The sequence below is a fragment of the Mytilus trossulus genome, chromosome 10 (assembly GCF_036588685.1).
Source record: "Mytilus trossulus isolate FHL-02 chromosome 10, PNRI_Mtr1.1.1.hap1, whole genome shotgun sequence".
NCBI lineage: Eukaryota > Metazoa > Mollusca > Bivalvia > Mytilida > Mytilidae > Mytilus > Mytilus trossulus.
In genome coordinates, this window is record NC_086382.1 from 70,493,405 (window position 1) to 70,513,279 (window position 19,875).

At 32.4% G+C, this 19,875-nt stretch overlaps 2 protein-coding genes across 2 annotated transcripts in view; one reads left to right on the plus strand and one right to left on the minus strand.

Moving 5' to 3' along the window:
- Positions 1–19,875, minus strand: part of LOC134688126 (afadin-like) — a 69,284-nt gene that overhangs the window by 36,778 nt on the left and 12,631 nt on the right. The window contains exons 4-15 of the mRNA XM_063548598.1: positions 10,406–10,679; positions 8,560–8,717; positions 8,037–8,151; positions 7,448–7,597; positions 6,642–6,727; positions 5,344–5,550; positions 4,830–5,014; positions 4,271–4,377; positions 3,269–3,474; positions 2,719–2,956; positions 1,155–1,456; positions 253–595 (exon numbers count right to left, since the gene is read on the minus strand). Of these exons, the coding sequence (XP_063404668.1) occupies positions 253–595; positions 1,155–1,456; positions 2,719–2,956; positions 3,269–3,474; positions 4,271–4,377; positions 4,830–5,014; positions 5,344–5,550; positions 6,642–6,727; positions 7,448–7,597; positions 8,037–8,151; positions 8,560–8,717; positions 10,406–10,679 (2,371 nt within the window). The remainder of the gene's footprint in view (positions 1–252; positions 596–1,154; positions 1,457–2,718; positions 2,957–3,268; positions 3,475–4,270; positions 4,378–4,829; positions 5,015–5,343; positions 5,551–6,641; positions 6,728–7,447; positions 7,598–8,036; positions 8,152–8,559; positions 8,718–10,405; positions 10,680–19,875) is intronic.
- Positions 18,646–19,798, plus strand: LOC134688452 (uncharacterized). Its single transcript, XM_063549173.1, has 2 exons — positions 18,646–18,990; positions 19,549–19,798. Exons 1-2 carry the CDS (start codon positions 18,650–18,652, stop codon positions 19,568–19,570), a joined length of 363 nt encoding a protein of 120 aa, XP_063405243.1. The 5' UTR covers positions 18,646–18,649; the 3' UTR covers positions 19,571–19,798.

A 19,875-nucleotide genomic window follows, 5' to 3' on the forward strand; every position in this document is an offset into this window, starting at 1 on the left:
TCTGAATAAATTGAGTTTCTTCATAATAAATGCTGGTACCTAAAGAGAGATGGTAGGTTCTAAAGCTAAGTAATGTAATCTATACTTTCAAAGCTAAATTCAGATTCACAAATTTTGTTCCGTAAATTTTTAATATAGTGTATTTAATGTCCACCTTAAACTTAAAACTGTACAGTAAAGAATAGACTAAGTAGTATTTTCAATTCAAAAATTCATATTTCCCCAAACAATGGGCTTTTTTATTTTTCTTACCAGCTCTTGCTAATGGTTCGACGAATTCTCCCAGTCCATTCGGAATGCCTCTGATAGTATCACATGAATAACCATCTTCAGGAAGTAGGAATGGTAATTGTAAATCGGGATCTTCCTCCAGACGAACATCTCGTCCGTCAGATTTTATCTTCTCATCCTCCATGTTTTCTGCTACTCTGACGACTTGGTCGATTAAGTTTTGTGGAATGGGTGGTTCATTAGGTTCTGGAATGTACTGTTGGAGTAACTCACGTAGCTGTAGCGAGTTCAGTTTAAAACATGTGGAACAAATATTGGCAATATCATCAGCAATAGTCTTTGGGGCTTCAAGTAAATGGGCAGCCTAGAAAAATAATCAACATTTCAATTACAAAATATTGAGAATAATCAGAAATGTTGGTGTATTATTTATTGACAAAGCAAGTGATCAATATATTCAGTCCTTTATATTTATAACTAACACTAACCATACACGATGCTAAATGTTCAGTTGACTTGCTGCAAAAAAACAAATAAAAGAACAGTTCCTTTATTAATCCAAATAATCAATATTTTCATAAAGATGTTTTTTTACAACAAAATTTTGTTGATGCTTGTATTCTTCTTACATTAGGTCCATTCTGATTTAATATAAGACAGTTATTATTGTAAAGTTGTATAAAGTCTTATATCATTCATAAATAAGCCAGTTGTCTACCTTCAAAAGATGGATTTTTTAAAATGAACTAGTCTGTATATAATTCTGATCTTAGAACTTATCTATTGATATATTAATTATCTCAATACTTGTTTTTCTTAATATGATCCATTGAAATTCCTTCCAAATACATTTTTTAACTCCATGTAAATTTGATATCTATAAACTTTTCTATAAGCATGAAAAACATGAAGTTTAAACTGACCTGAATAATCCTACAGAGATGACAATCTGCTGCCAGCTCTAGTCCTTGTTTCTCAGCCCATGCCTCCACTCTACCTAATCGTCTCTTTAGTCTCATACCCCACGACCGTGTACAGAACTGCACTCTTTTTTCTGTCACTAGTACATTAAACAACCACATATTTACATAATGGAACAACTGAGAGAAGAGTTGAATGGTCAGTGCAGCGTTTACTCGACATCGACGTAATAAGTTCATTGCTGATGACAATGTGTCTAACACATCGCCTAGAGTTGGTTTACCTGAATAACGCTGACGATCTTCTGAAAGATAAAACTATAACTTATTAATAAAGTATCTTACAGGTTATAGAATTATTAAACATAAACCCTATTTTTTCATTAATTTCTAAAAGAAATAGAACTAGATTAAGGTTCCACTAAAGTCAAAATATAGGACTTTTCATAAACATCTAAATTTTGCCTGTATTTTTCAAACTATAAGGAATAAAGTCATAAACTATGAGAACATGTGTTCATTTAAACATACTTTACATATACACGCTGTATAAATTGTAAATAAACTTGAAATTGTTATGTTGTGGCCAAACCGGTTCTTGGGGTAAACAATAAAATTTTTTAAAAATCTGGAGGCCTGCAAGACGACTTAATTTGCTTAAAATAGGTATGGACGAATACTATTACATGTAATGCAGGGCAAGCGCATGTTGATTTTTTTTTTAAATGTATTGATTTTCGAGTTTCAGTTAATTTCATGTATCTAAGTGAATGAATATCGAAGGTACAATACAGAAATTGGACAAATATGCCATTAAAACATGTGTATGTGACAAATCAGCATGGGCTTGCCCTCCATTACATGTAACAGTATTCGTCCATACCAATTTTAAGCAAATTTAGTCGTCTTGCAGGCCTTCAGATTTTTTTGAAAATTTAGTGTTCACCCCAAGAACCGGTTTGGCCACAACATAACAATTTCAAGTTTATCTACAATCTACACAATGTGTATATATAAAGTATGTTAAAATGAACATATGTCCTCATAGTTTATGACTTTATTCATTATAGGTTGAAAAATACAGGCATAGTTTAGATTTTATGAAGTATCCTATATTTTGACTTTAGTGGAACCTTAAGCAAACTGTTTCAAATACATTTACCTCTGGTCTTGTAGTATAAACTTTTCTTTCTGAATACTCTAGATCTTTATGCAGATTAACACAGATTACTCAAGTGCAGCAAACAAAGAATACACTATTGTTACCGACTTCATTCAGCTCATTTATTTTGAAATTTTATTATCCAACAAGCATATATTTTCCAATATCTTCCAAAATTTGTACCAAGAAAGACTACTCTAGCATACAATGAATTTTAAATTAATAAATTTTACTTGTATTAATTACAATACATAATATAATGACAATCAAGTATTTGGATCCTTTTTTGTACAATCAATTAATTTGTAGGGTTGAATATCTCATTTTGCTGTAAAAATCCGAAATATTTTTCCTAAACAGTTCAACCGCTTAGTCTCCTAATTTGAGAGGAATAATTGTACTGACCTCCCATTTCATCATCATCAGCAGCATCATTCTCGTCAAGGAAGGCTGTCATAGTTCTCTGTAGATCATACTGTAGACAGTTGACTAAGTGATGGAACGCTAACTGTACTGACTCAGCTAGGATCTCCTGGGCTTCCAGACTGAAGGGGTGGATATCATGGTCTTGTTTGAAGAAGTTTAATATCTCTGATGCATTAGCCATCCATAGAGCTAATGCTACTGGGTTATCTCGGTTATTCTGGAAAAGTAAATTGGTAAGACTTTAATTGACAATAACACTAACTTTAAATCATCTAAATGAGAGTTAGTTTAAAGGAAAGAGACCTTTAATATTAACATTTAATAAACTTTTCATTATCTATATTTTTTTTATTAGAAGAGGCTACATGCATTGTTAATTAAAAAAACACAAACTTTCAAACATGTGCTATCAGCACCGAAGTCACATAATGACTAAATCAGTGTAATGTTCTAGTTGTAAAGTGATTAGGCTTTTACTGAGATCAACAGTTTTGATACAGTCCCTGTTAATCCTATCATATTGAGTTACCTGAACTGCTTGGTGTACTAGGTTAGATATCTTATTTACAAGTCCCGTAACCCTGTGAGCCCTGTCGTGCGGTGACATATCTGGCCTGTATCCACCAGATATACAATATCTTACTGCCATGTAAGATGTATAGGTCGGAGCCAGTTTAAACTGGGTACCAGATGAGTTGATTTCCAGTATTACAGATCTAAGGAAACTATCTTCCTCTATAATAAAGAAAATTAGTTGGAATAATGTTTAATTCATTTTATCAAATCTTTTAAAAATTTGGAAAAGATTGTTTCATTATAACATATGTAAGACTCTCTAAAATTAGAATTACTCCTCGTTCACTCTTTGTTTTAATTAGTTGTATTTCTGATCAGTTACTCTTTTTTCAACTGATTTTTTTTGTTCGTTATGTTACAGTACTGTCCCAGGTTAGGGGAGGGTTGGGATCCTGCCAACATGTTTAACCCCGCCATATTCAGTATGTATGTGCCTGCCCCATGTCAGGAGCTTTTATTTCAGTGGTTGTCGTTTTTTGCTGTGTTACATGCTTGCTTTTCTATGAGACTAGCTGACTATGCGGTATGGTCTTTGTTGAAGGCTGTACAGTTACCATTAGCTGTTAATTTCTGTGTCATTCTGGAGTTGTCTAATCCACAAGCACACCTCGTCATCTTTATTTATATTTAACCATACAAACAACTATCACATTATTCATGCATTTGAATTCTAAAATAGGAATGTGTCCCCAGTACACAGATGCCTCATCTGCCTTATCATTTTCTATGTTCAGTGGACCGTGAAAATGGGGGGAAATCTCCAATTTGGCATTGAAATTTGAAAGATCATATCATAGGAACATGTGTACTAAGTTTCAAGTTGATTTGACATAATGAATGGGGCATAAAAAAGATTTTGACTAGCTATCCTTGTTAAAAGTTTAAGTCCTCTCTAAACATAACAATATACAAAGCTGGATAAAATCTATCATTAGAAAGAAAAGTTTATACATACTATCTTCTCGAAATTCTAACACAGCAGGAAGAGCATCTTCTTGTCTGGATGGTGGCGGTCGACCATCTAACATATCACGTGGAGACACCTGATTGGCTGGAGGAGGCCTGTAATAAAACAAAAACTATGTGGAGACATGTTAAGTAGGACATGTTAAGTCACTGAAAGATGGTAAGAATATAAACAATAGCTTCAATGAGTTCAGAAAGTTCAGGGATTCTAGTTATTATAATATTAATTTAACAAAACATTGATGTATGCTGCATTGTGCTGGATGTAAATATAAACTTCATTATCCTTCCTTTAAAAGTGTCAGGAGCCTGTTCAGTGGTTGTTGTTTGTTGATGTCGTTCATAAGTGTTTCTTGTTTTTAATATAGATTAGACTTGGTTTCCAGTTGAATTGTTTTACACTAGTATTTTTGGGGCTCTTTATAGCTTGGATGGATAGATGTTACATTGGTACTCATACCTCATCTTCTTATTTCTTTACACAGTATATTTAAACAAAAATTAATTGTCTCCTATGAATTAACCAAATAACTTAATTATAACCCTACCTTTTCTGTTGAACCTCCATAGGTTCTGGACCCATATCACTACCCCTAGGAGAAGAACTTCCCTGTGACTCCACTTTACCATCCACATCAAAATTAGTCTCATGTAATTTGGGATGTGATTGATGCTGGGGTCCAGGTCGTTGTTTCTGTTGGAAATCCATTGGCATCTGTCCTTTCCTCATTTTCTACAAAACATTAAACATCACACTTCAGTAGATATTCATACGTTATTGACTAAAGGTAGTATTAAATTTTCTTTACTCCCTCTTTCAACGGGGTGTGTGTATGTGTGTGAATATGTGCAATTTGATGACTGTGAAATCCTCCTAAAGAGTAAAGTCTGTTTTAATTTTCATTACTTTGTTAGTAGTTTTAAAGTACAAATTAGATTCATTTTTGGGATTTTGACAATTTGTTTCGCCTATTTGACAAGCATAAAACCCCAAAATGTAAAAAAATGATCCATCCCATTTGATGACAAAAATAAGTTCTTGAGAATAAAAAAAAATCTTACCTCCTCAAAATGAGGGTCCATAAATTTAAAGACATTAAGTTTTCCAAATCTGAGTGTCATTCCATGTCTAAGTGTTGTCGTCTCCTGAATCCGCTGGTTGTTGACGATAGTTTCAGATTCTGGAGTCTTTGGTGTGATAGTAACAATACCATCTGACTGAGTCAGACCAATCACACAGTGCCGTGGCTGTACATTGGGACCATGAAGCTAAAAACAAATAGTCTCAATATTAAAAGAATTACAGGATTTTGCCTAAAGCTAAACACAAGTTATACAAATAGTCAGTATATCAAACCAATTTTAATTTGACTGTATTTTGACAAATAATTGAACATCATTTGTAAATAATTCCTACTGATACAATATAATGGTTTGAATTCAAATTTCTTTTTTTCAGTAATATTTGACAACAGAATAAATGCAAATGTACACATGGTCATATTCTATAAAACAAACTATTATTGTTCCTACAACTGAGGTTGCAATTCCCTAATGAAAAATTAACCATATACCATGTAAACAGATTCAGCTGTTCTGATGAGCATCCTAAAAAAAAACCACTTATTTTTAATGTTTGGCATCTCATTATGTTGGTCTTGAGCCATACTGATGAAAGTTGTTACATAAACATGTGTAATTCACGGGGCACTGTATAAAGTCTAAAAGGCCTAGTTATAATTTCATACATGACAGAAAGTTGACATAGTGATAAAACACACAGGTTTGTACATTTAAAAGTATCAACCCCAATAGTTACTCTGCCATTAACACCAAAAATGTTGTGGATTCATTTTTATACATTGGATACCAAATTTGTGTGTTTCGTGGGTACAGGTGAACCACAAATTTGAATGTTTAACAAATTACAAATATTCTATATGAAGAGAGTGACTAAACCACAAAATCAAATATCCACGAAAATACAAGATTACCACATTCCATGAAAAAAAATTGATACCCACGAATATAAATGAATCAACAGCGGTTAGGCAAATGATGCAATATCTTTTCTTATGAAATATTAAAAGGTGTTTACTATCAAAACAAATATCATTCTCCCAAAAATATTGTCACAATAATGTGGATTCATTATTATTCGTTGGATACCAATTTTCGTGGATTTCGTGGATACCGAAGAACCACAAATTTTCTTAAAGAATGTATGCAGACTTTACAAAAACCACGAATTTAAATATCCACGACTATGCAAGTTTTTCTCAAACCACGAAAATTGGTATCCACGAAAATAAATGAATCCACAGTAATTGTCAGTCATGGTCTTTGAACCGTCTACATACCTGAATCAGCATATTTCTATCTGTTCCTACTTCTGTAAACTTCATATTCAGTCTGTACACTTTACCTTTAGGATTATCTGATCCATCTGTAAAACAAAACAGGAATTAATAGGAGTTGTCTACATAAATAACTTACATGAATGAATTGCCTGTTAATAGCACAATATGGCGTCTCTTGTGGATATGCACATGACATGATTAAGAGTAAACACTTATAAATCTTTAACAATATAACATTTCTTTTGAGGCAATAAATATGGTAAAAAGTTCTAAATTCACAGTATCCTTTGACCTTGACACAGAAAAAATAATCATATGTTAGAGTCACCCATCTATGTTAGACCCCATATGTTAAACAACAGAAGTCAGTCGTGTGAGTCTTTATTTATTTATAGGTTGCTGTCTCTCTTTTTTAGTTCATATAAGTCCATGTATTATATTGTTTGATCTTTTTGAAAACTTTGCAAAAATATGATAGAAAAACTTACTGATCCTGTCCCAAATCTGGAGCCTGTAATTAAGTGGTTGACATTTGTTGCTGTATATCATAATTGTTTTTTGTCTATTATTTTGCACATAAATCAGGCCATTGGTTTTCTAGTTGGAATTGTTTTACATTTTTTCATTTCTGCTTTTTATAGCTTTCTATTCTGTGTAGTTTTTGCTCATTGTTGAAGGCCCTAGTGTCCAATAGTTACTAACATAATTTTGTCTCTAGTTATTAATATTAGTTGTCTAATTGGCAATTTTTATTATGTGTTGAAGACTTAATTATTTTTTTCTGAGGACTTATATTTCTTCCATACCAGGATTTAACTCCACCAGATATGGTAATTGATGAGGTGGTATAGTGTCTTTAGTGGGACGTAAATCCTCATGAGACACGGCTCTGATCTTTTTATGTTTTGTCTTTTTAGCATCAGCAGGACGTCTCTTTAACTGAAACATGACTGTTCCTGAAATTAATATAATACATTATTACTAGAATGTCCTAACTTATTATTCTTTTACATCGCTAATCCTACTTCATATTTTACAAGATATACTTTATATATACATGTACCATCATACTGTGTAAAAGATTTTTAAACATCAAATTGAGATAAAAGACCAACATAAAAATCAAATCAACTTGCCTTTCTGATCTACACATGTGTATTTAATGAGCAGTTCTACCAAAAAAATCCATGGAAAAAAAGAGCATGTTTAAATTTGTATTGTCAAGATTTAGCTTAACTTACAGGTTGGTGATTTCTACCATGAATTATCCTTTTAACTCATCCAAAGATATAAGGAGAGTATAGTTTAAGTATCAATGATTATTTTCTCATACATTGAAATGTTGTATCAGATTTTCCTTTTGTGATTATCTTCTATATATGCATCTAAACTAACCTTCACTGGGTGGAAACCTCATTGCAATACCTAGAGGACATTCATGTGATTCCATCACCCTTTCTTGACCAATGGCTCCTCCATGATATTCTCTCTCTCCAGTTGGTACCAATACCTACAATAAATAATATGTCAGAAATAGTCACTTCATATACATGTTTCATAAAGCATTAATTAAACACATGTGTAGATTTTTTGGACATTTATAGGGTGTGAACATATCAGTGATATTTTTTATTACCAAATTTATTTTTATCATTTCATTCAAATGTTTTCTACATTCATTTTTTTTATTATTTTCCACATTATCTCCCCTTAAAATATTATATTAAAGCTGTTTTTTTTATAATTAAATACTTGTTATTTTTTAAGAATATTCATATTTCTCCAAGATAAATCTTTTGAGTATGAAACATATACCTGCTATCTATTAAATCAGAACAAATGTGCACTTTTTAAAGATTGGAGTGTGGGCTAATATGGAGTATAAAAATAAGCTTGTCTGTAGCTATAAATCACAAACCTGGAAGAGACAAAAGTCTGATGGATCTTCTTTATCCAGATCATATTTTTCTAGAGCCTCCTTGATGACATATTCCACATCATCTCCAGTAGATAACAGTAAAGTTTTATAAGGAATGTCTGGCCTTAATGTCTCGCCATAAATCTTTAATGTTCCTCCTGAAATACAAACAAATAGCATAAGAATATGAAAATTTACACAATCTCTATTTGGAGATCTGACATGGTCAGCTTTTACATCATGCGGTTACATAAAAAAGGTCTGAGAAAACTTAATAAGAATATTGTAAATCTATTGCATCACATAGATAACATACTAACTATTCACACCCATAGAAATAATCTATACATTGCACAAGGATCATCTTAACACCTTAACAAATATAAACATATTTTTATTCATTTACCTACTCTTAATACATAATACAGAGAGACGAAGGGAAGACACTTTAACATATATATACACTAAATCTTTTAGTAAACAGTAAAGCTGATGATCTTTTTTATAATGTTAATTGTTTTTCTTACAGTAACTTGATTACAATGATGATACTTTTAGATAACCTGTTGATGATCCTTTCACTTAAGTTACATGATAATACAATTTTAATGACCTCAAAGTTTGCTGAAGGCATTATCCATGCAGAATTTCTATTTATTTTTTGGTTCAATTATTTTTTGTCTGTATTGTGACTGAAATTACTACTTTTCTCTATATTGTTGTGCTTATGTGATAGTATTGTTGTCTTAAAATGTTAGCATCACAGCACCTCTTTTTATAGAAGATACTTCCTTTGAAGATAAGCACTAGCAGTAAGGATGCTGCTCCTATGATATATATATTAAAATTAAACATTGGGAAAGCAGTCATTTCAGTCCTGTCCTTTTTCCCACATTTATTAATTTAACTTTTCTATTAATTGAAGTTAATTGACTTTTTTACAGTACTATGTTTTTAAATGGATCATGAAGTTTGAAGATCAAAATTTTAAACTCCTAATATGTTTTGAATGAATACACATGTGATGTCAATGTTCTCTGAATGTAGATCTTATTTCTATATAAGTACATCGTGAGATGTTACCTACCAATATATACAGGTACAGTAGGATAAATACATTTTATGTTTACCTGTACACACTTAAAAACAGATGACATATTTAAAATCCTTCAGGAATTTAATTAAGAATATTTGATTTTTAATCTGTCTATCTAATCTTTTTAAAGGCATTGGTTATAGAAACTGTTTATTTGCTAGTTAAAACTTTTGAAAGTATAATTATTTCCATTTTATTTACACAAACTCCCACCTAATTATGAGGCTATCCTTGTCAGTACAGTTTATGTCCTGGGAAGGCCCACTCAACAATGTATAGATATCCTATGCCCCAGTAAACATGCAGGTATACCTATCAATTTGATCAAAGAACATCTTAAAACAATGAATAAATTTCATACCTCAATGATATGATGCTTTCTGGTGAATAAAATAGGTGTCACCTAGACATTAAACTTTTACACGTAGATGGTCATGTTCATTTTCAAACAGAAATAAACTTTCATCATAACTTTCATCATATGGTAATGCTTTGCTTCTCATATGGTACTGGTAAAAGATTGACATGGAGAATCGAGACATTTTTGGGGAATGGATATTTATATTTCTCTCCAAACAACATAAAAAGATTTTGAACATTATAGTATGGTGATATTTTAGTTGCCATATGCCATGTATGCTATTCAAACAAACAAATTGTGTTTCATTCCAAACTTCCTGTGACATTGATGTTTCAGTCCTGATTTTACAATCTTTAAAGTTCGTGTACATCCTTTAACACAGTACAGACCTTGTCCATCCTGTCCTCGGCACTGTTGTAATTTCTTCTCTACTTTCATCTGTCTTCTCCTTTTCATGACAGCCTCAGGATTTGAGATAGACCTGGTGAACTTTGACTCGGGCATATCTGTATACAGCTTGTCAGCTAAACCTCCACCATGGTCTTTCTGCTTCTGTTTATCTTGCTTTTTCTTTTCTTTTTTCTCTCTTTTAGACAGTTTTCTGGTGAATGTTTTATTAGTACCAGTATTTTCTTTATCCATGGCTGATATTGTAGGAACACCCTGGCAAAATAAAAGACATAGTGGTGAGACAATATCAACAAAAGTCAGATGTAAATTGCAGTATGCACAAAACTGTGCAGAAATTGAAGGTTTGTAAGCAATTCAGAATATTGATGTCTCCCTATCAATAGTGGAACAAATACCAATAATATGTATGTAATATTATAACTCCTATTGTTTTACTCTTTCACATGAATATGGCATAAGTCAGGAGCCTGTTATTCAGTTGTTGTCGTTTGTTTGAGTGTTACACTTTCGTTTTTTGTACATTTTTTGTACATTAATTAGGCTGTTAGTTTTCTTGATTGAATTGTTTAACTTACATTGTCATGTCGGTGCCCTTTATAGCTGACTATGTAGTATCGGCTTTGCTCATTGTTGAAGGCCGCAAGTTTACCCATAGTTGATAAACTCTGTGTCATTTTAGTCTCTTGTGGAGAGTTGTCTCATTGGCAATCATAACACATCTTCTTTTGTATTCTGGCTCAGACATTACATCTATATAGGGTTTATACATCTATGCTAGGACCACTTTGTTGATTTTGTAATGACTTTGAACTTGTAAACTATGTTAAAAGGAGTGATTGTGTATAACCTTCCACAGTGGTTTATGATATAACACTTCTATCTAAATGAAATTACTTCAATTGAGTCACCATGGTGAAAGCAACCAGATGTTAAATATGTATCTCTAATATAAACAGTGATAATTTAACTTTAATGAGTTCAAGTTTACCTACATCCCAGTCATCCATTAATCCCAGGGGAAGAGCCAGGAAAGAATTACATAACATATCAGAACATTGTATGTACTTTATAGGTGCTAGACAAAGAGGAATAAAACTCCATCGTAATCAAAGTTCTTAAAAGGGAAATGTAGTAAATGTACAATATAGTTAAAAGCGTTTACTATGAATATGGGTTCAAATTACATTCACAGAACCAGCCATACAATGTATTGTTAGTGTATTTTAATACATGCACACTCAGGACTCTGATTCAGGAGTAGTAAACATGATGATGACAATAGAGAGAATAGGTAACAAAACTTATTACCTTGTAAATTCACACATTTTATTGTCTTTTAATTGTATATCTGACAAGTTATTCATGTACCATGGCTGACAGATTGAAATAATTCACAGCTTCAACAAGACAACTATTCATATCTTAAATAGGTTTTATTGTACAATTTGCAATTACCTGTGAAAAGTTAACACTTAATATATGATATCTATCTTAAACAGTATTATTTTCTTCTTCCCTTACTATCTCACGATTGAAAATATGGATATGTTTATATCTGAGTAAAATAACTGAACCATGCATTTTGCAACTGAACTTTAAAGACCTTAAACTTTCCCTTTAGTTTACATTAGTTTGAAATTTGTGAACGATGACTTCATATGTGAACAATTGTTCATGTTAATTCTTTCTGCAGTCCTAATATTTCTTATCTGAAATTTGAATTCAATTCTTTGATGAACCATTTTTTTCTTTTTAAATATTTTTTTTTATTTCCTTTCACTAGTTATTCTGAACAGCAATCAAATCATTATAAAACTTTTACTCCAGCGACAAACTGCCTTGTTTTTAAACTGTAGGCGTTACCTATGTAGCATCTCTCATTTCACAAATTAACTAAAACAATAAATCTGTCACCATAATCTGATAACTTGAGATTCTGCTACTGTTGGTATTTTTACTATCTGTATACACTAAATATTTCAAATAAATCTTTCAATTCACAACAATGTTAATGAGTCATCTAGTTTTTCATGTATTCCTTTGTTTGAGTTTATCAATATATAAATATGCAATTTATAAAAGACAATAGAAAATTTCAAATAATATGTAGAAAGTTTATATAGTGTGATACAGTCTATAAGTCATGATTGATTATTAATGAAAAAACAAGAAGAAGAAGAAGAAGAATTCAATGGGAAACAGCAACTATGGTAGGTTTATTTTTTTTTTACTTTTAAATTAAATGTTTATCAAAGTCAAAGTTCAATATTGCTAGGAAAATAGTTTAGAGCTACATCCATAATATTCTAGTGTAATTACAATACTGTAAATCATAACTGAAACAACCAAGAATTGTAACCCTTTCAAATAGAAAACAATTCCATCTTTTAAAGACATGGATTTCTACAATACATAATAAAATTCAATTTTAAAGAATTACTACATGTATGCTGTTATATATACCAATCTAAAGAATTTTGCATGTATTATATAGCTGCATGTTATGCCAAAGAATAGTTGATGCAACTAGCTTCAACTTGCTTAAATAAAGACCTGACCCACTGCAATTACTTACAGAAAAGTTTCCATCATGTATTAAAACCGACCGTGTGAGTGCCTTATAAGTGCATCAAGGCCAAAATGCAATTTACACTTTTACCAAAGACAAACCAATATAAAACCTATGGGCACTTAATGATTATACATTTGCAATAGATTTAATTTTTTTAAGGGGGGGGGGGGCTTTTACAGCATACACACTTTTCCTTGATGTTCACAAAAATAGGGAATCATTTTTTATTCTTTACTATTTGTTCTTCCAAGTTGATCCTGATTAGGGAAACTCAAGCAAAATTTATTGTTTTCACTCCTTTTTTTGTTCTTTTCTTAGGTTCACTTTTCTGTACTTGCCTTGAATAAGTTGGGATTTGAAGTAGATGCCTATGGATTGAATATAGATGCTGAAAAGTTCTTTCAATTTTTGAAACAAAATCGCACAAATCAAGATTCCAAAATAATAAAGAAACAAAATATACTACGGGAAATTTCAACATTCAAAAATGGCTTGTTTGAAGATGATGGAGTTAAGAAACTTCGTGTAACATCTGTATTTCGATACCTTTTTTCACATTTCGATGATTATGAAATTTGTCAGGAACTTTGTCAGGACATTATCTGTCATTCAACAGGAAATCAGACAAAGGAAAAACAAGACTCTAAAACCAACTTAAGCCTCTATCAAGAACTCATTTCCAGTTGTATCATATATCACAATGAGCAAAGTGCTAAAATACAAGATTCCGAGCTAGAATATATCCAACTTAACCATAAAGATTTATTCACAGATAGTGAGTGGAATCAAATTAAATTGTTTGAATGGAATTTTCAGAACTATACTTCAGTAAGGGATGGAACAAGATATGAAACTTTATTAGAAAAGAAGTTCAAGTTTTATGAGTTGTGTACGACAACTGTAGCAAGCGCTGTTGCTTTACAACCTGTGTGTGAAAAAGCAATACGTACAAATTTAGCTAGAAAGGCAGTCTCTGATGTAACTTTAAATGGAATATTAGTAACTGCAAATTCAAAGCACAGACCTGAGTTAATAGAAATCGAAGTAAGAAATGTTGTAAAGACTTCTTTCGGTATTGAGTTGATTAGAAATGTTTTATGCATTGGTTGTAGCAAGAATTGCTGTCATAAAGCTGGGATTCATTTGATACTTGAGCTTTCTGCAAATGTGGACCTTTCTATAATACATGACATATCGACTTTGCTTTCAAATTACATCCAACGCACACATTTTGAATTTGTCAGAGAAATGCATTTTCTAAAGGAAGGAAGTATAGAAACAAAAGCAGATGGTTTCCCACCAAGATTTTGTACAAGAGATTTGATTCAGAACAGAAAAATAAACGACAAAATTGTACACGCTATTCTGTCAAAAGGCAATGAAAATGATGACAGCTTAGGTTCACAAGAAAGTTGTTTGCATGGCACTTTTTGCACAGCTTGTTTTAATGAGTATGAGAAACATTTAAATTACCCTTTGAATGTATATTCATTTGACATTACTAAGGAATGGACAATTTTTATGCCTTTGCCGTTACGATTGTTCTTTGAAAATATTTTTGTAAAAAAGGATACAACACATGAGACAAAAGTTTCGAAATTATCTTCATTGTATTGTCTAACAGAGGCACTGTTTAACATCAAGAATAAACATTACCATGGTATCACACAAGATGTTAACACTGATGAATTGCTTATTCACTATCACAATGTGTCATCAGTTTTCGAAGTTACATCACATGTTGGCTTAACACAGTCACAAAGGACAGGTGACAGACGTCTGAAGTATAATGCAGATCCAGAACTTTGTTATTACCAAACATACTTAAGACAATATTCCCTTAGTTACAAAGCAGTTCATGACTCAGTTGAATGCAAACATGATGTTTCATTACAGCAATGTCATTTAGCCTTGTTAATGGATAACTTAGTTCATCTAACAATTAAAACTGATCCGCTACCCGGGGAGTCAAGGACAAACCAGATATGTACCTTGCCTCTGACTATAAAAGGAATACCTAAAGACTCATGCTTAGTAGAAAGCTGGCATGGTGAGGACTGCGATGGTTCTGAACACTGCATATGCAAAAACCAAGATAAATTATCAAAGACGGATATCAACACTGTGTTTTTGGATCTTAATGATGATGAGAAGAAAATTTACAAAACTTTTAAAAGGGAATCGCTATGGACAATAGGACATATTTGGAATAAAATGGAAATTATCAATCTTATAGACAAGGATCCAACTAAACCTGGAAACATAACCAGTGCCAATGCAGCTGGGGAAGAATTGAATAAGACATTTGAATCACTGACCTTAGAGACAAGTATTGACATGGCTGAGGCTGACCCATTGACAGATGTAGATAAAAGTATGGAATCGTTATCCTTAAATGAAGATGAGGAAGAGCTAGTAGATAAAAGTATGGAATCGTTATCCTTAAATGAAGATGAGGAAGAGCTAGTAGATAAAAGTATGGAATCGTTATCCTTAAATGAAGACGAGGAAGAGCTTGTAAATATCATACATGAGACAGGAGAAAGCGACAGTGATGGGGAGTTAAGCCTACCTGAAATGCCATCTCCAAATTTGTCAATGATAGAAAGTGATTCGGATACCATTAGTTTGGAAGATTATGAGTTACAACTTGAAGATGATACTGAAAATATCCTAGAAATTGAAATGTTACTCAGAGCTGTAAACAACTCAGATAGTCAGAAAGGAACGGAGAGTGATGATAGACAACGTCCTGAAAAAGCATCTAGTGGTGAAAATAACCAATTAGAGGAATCTGAAAACAACCATGAAAGTGTAGAGACCACATCTGTTGGTGATGGTGATGGGAACAGCCCATTTAGAATATTTTTGCCAAGGCCAATATTAACCAGACATCCACCACCTGCATCAGGTCGTGATGATGATATTAATGTCTTAAGAAGTGTATTAGATGACATTCTATTAAAACTTGAAATTTCAAAGACAAATGAGAGAGTTCTTTTTGCACCAGATTTCAAAATAGCTAACAATCTCTTTAAACTAATGGACTGCAACCCAAAATATCAAGCCTTTTTACCAGAATTTCCTGTTCTACATTTACGAAAGTCAAAAATTACAAATCTAATATCCGCTTACAAAGATTCAGGACTAATTCATATACTCCAGTATATGAAAGATGACGAAAATGAAAAGGACTGGGCTAAACTGTTAACAATTGCAAATATTGAGACAGCAACAAGAAACATATGGAGACTTTCAACTGCAATCCATGTAACACTTTGTATTGCTTTTTTGAAGAGTTTACCAAACAATGAAGCTCAAACCTTACTGAGATTGTTTGAAAGTTCATCTTCCACACAGACATTTGATGACCAGTTTGGAAATAAAATTGAAGATTTTATAAAGGTGTCATGCGAACAGAATGCAACATTTTGCCTGCATCATGAGATTATGATACATTGTGATGAGATAGTTGCAATAGGCATCTCTGAGAGAATAGGAGGGACAGATGGACATAATTTGTTGTTAGCAAGTGTTAAGTCATCACTACCATTTTCATTTTTGAATGGTGCATCGAGCTATGCTGGCTTTTGTTCAAGATTATTACTGGAGCATTATCAAGCTGGATTGTTTCATAAGAATTTTAAGCAATCAATGTACACTTTGCCCTACGATGATAGCAACGTAAATTTTGGTTTGGACACCTTGAGGGAAATTGATCACAGATCTGCAAAGAAGTGTATCCGACCTGGATCAACACTTGAAACCCTACTGCCAAAAATGTCAACTGTTGATAAACAAAAACAACTTCATGCAGTCAGGAAATCTATTGTATGTGGCCAAACAGTCGGAGATGATGACATCGATAAAGTTGATAACAAGGCAGTAAAGTCTTCCGCTTCAAAATATTTAGGAAAGAAACTGTCTGCATCTGACAAAGAACACATTGAAAGGACTATTAAGCTTATGCTAAGACAAAATGCATTTCATACTGAAAAAGACTTAATTCCAAGAAATATCTACCATTCAAATCTCCCAGAAGTATCAACTGTAATACTGGATAAAAACACATATGATGTAGGAAGATACCTAATAAAAAGGTTTGCATGTGACAAAAAATATCTGGATTTGACACAGGAAGATTATCCTTCCTTGGAGGATATGAATGGACCTAAAGAGCTGATAAGCCGTGTAAAAAGGAATCAGAGTGTAACTATCAAAAGAACAACATGTAAACCAAAAAACAAACCAAAAACAGACAGAGATCGGGAAGAAAAGCAGCGAACAGCAAAAGTAAAAAAACTATCTAAAGTAATTGACTGCATGTCCTCAAGCAAGAACACATGCCAAGCTGTTTTGAAACCTGATGGGTCCAAAAATATGACAAACAAATCAGCAGGGGTAAAGAAAGCCTTAATAAATCTTATAAAAAGATGTCTGTGATACAGCAACAAATCCGAAACTTGACAGTAGTAACACGGAACTAAACAACTTAATACTTACTGATTTCACTACACTTCCACTTGCAATACAACAGTCTGGAGTTATATCTATCGTGGAATTTGCTGGAACCAAATTCAAAGTGTTTGCAACATCTGGACAACAATACTTAAATTATATTTCGAATGGAATTGTAAAGAAGTTGTTGAATTATCTTCCTAACTTGGAGCGCATAATAATATGTGAGGAAAAATATGCATTTACACCTAATGACTTTAAAGCCAACACCAGACAGAAACGTAAGCAGAAAGAGAAGGTTACAATATCCCACTTAAAAGAAGACCAAGAAATTGTTAGTTCAGAAAATTTTAGCAAACAAGCAGTGGTTGGTACAATGGCTGGAAAAATTCTAATAAGCCGATACTTAGCAACACAAATGGAACATTTAAAGATCAAAGCTGACTTAGAGATTAATGTTGATAGCGAAGCCTATACATCAAAATGCAACTGCCAAAAAGAACATGACGAAAGCTGTTCAAGGTACACAATACCAGTACGAGTGATGTATAACAAACAGACCGGATACGTTAAGGAAGGATTTATAGATGAAGTAAAACAAAGAAAGGGAGAGGCTGAAATGGCCCAGGCAGACTGGTTACTGGATGCTGACATACAAAAAAGCTTAGGTAACGGCAAATGTGTAGTTAACTATGTTACATCAGCTGACATTGACACTGTAGTCATACACATATTAGCAGTTAGCCAGTTCTGGCCAAGGAATGAAGACAACACTTTTAAATATCCTGTGTATCTTATACTTCAGAAGAAGAAACCAGAGTTATTTAACATTACTGGACTGTTGACACTTTTTGAAAAAACATACAACAGAGATATCGGGCTAACTATAGCATGCGTCCTGTCTATGGGTGGTAATGACTTTTTGCCAAACTTTCATGGGATTTCTCATGATAGTTTATTATCAGAGGTCTTGAAAGATGAAGACTTGCGCAACAACTTAGTGACTGTGTCTAGAGACGAACATCAACTTCATCTAAGCAAACGATTCCTTCTCAACATAAACATGTACATCTGTCTATACAAACGAATGTATTGTCCCTCAAATCTAAAAAATGAGTTACTATTACTCGAGGAAATACAGCAACTTTCAATAAAACCTCCCGATAAAGACTTTAAACATCCCCAAAACTGGATGCCACCAAAGACAGCCTTACAGCAATTAGGGAAATTAGTACAATGTCAACTGGATTACTTTGAAACAATAGGACATCATGAGGCATCTTTACCCAACTTTATTTCCAAAGGTTGTTTAAGCAAACTCGACGATGGATCTATTCAGATTGAACTGGGATCGGACACATTTATCCAAGATCAAAAATCACTTATCACAATAGAAGAAAATACACTCAAGGAGAAACTGAGACAATGCCAACAGTCAGACAACAAAAAGAGCAGAGCAACAAAACGGAGGTTACTGGACACACCACAGAAAGGGAAAAGTGGCAAAAGGGTACAGACACAATCTACTCCAAGGTACTTTGATTTCATGTCTAAAATATTACAATATTATATTTGTTCATTTATTTATTAGGAGTTATATTTAATGTAAGTTAATAGTAAGGCATGAAGCATTTGTATTTTGAGGAGGCATGGGTTTTTTCAAGGACTATAATGAAAGCAAAAATTCTGAATAAAAAAAAGATATTAAAAAAATTGCCAACCACATTACAAGAATTGTAGATGCGTAATTAATATTGTTTTTTTATCACTGTAAAAATAATGGCAAAATGTTTTTGATGTACTTCATGTAAAATCCATCGGAAAGGAACTTTTAAACAGGAAATTCATGATGATTAGTCTTTTGCTATATGAACATGTATAAATGATATATATTGAAGCTGTTAAATGTGAAAATTTCATTATTTTGGAACCATAAACTAGGGACAATTTCACTCCTTCTTTAGACTTTAAATAAACTTGCTAAACTATTTACCATTTGAATGTAATTATCGAAACCATTCAATAATTAGTTGAATTAGAAATATTAATATTTTGTTTTATATCTATATAGAGGTTATTTTTTATTTTCAGAAAATTGAAGACTACAGATTAAAACTGAGAAACAAATTAATGCGGTGGACATAATCCTTCTTTGTGTATTTATCATAATTTGACTTGTATTGTGATTTATTTTTCTGTGTAACACTTTAAAACCGAAAATGTAATTATTAAAACATCGTCTGCTACTATAAACATATTGTTTGTGTTACATATGTTATCAGCAATAGAGGTACAGCTTATCTCAGTATGGGTCACATTCCTAGTGCAATTAGAATTGTCAATCAAGAAGGGTGATCATTTTGATCAACAAACCAGAGCTTTGTCGCTGGAGTACTTTCATTTGCATGTAATTAATTT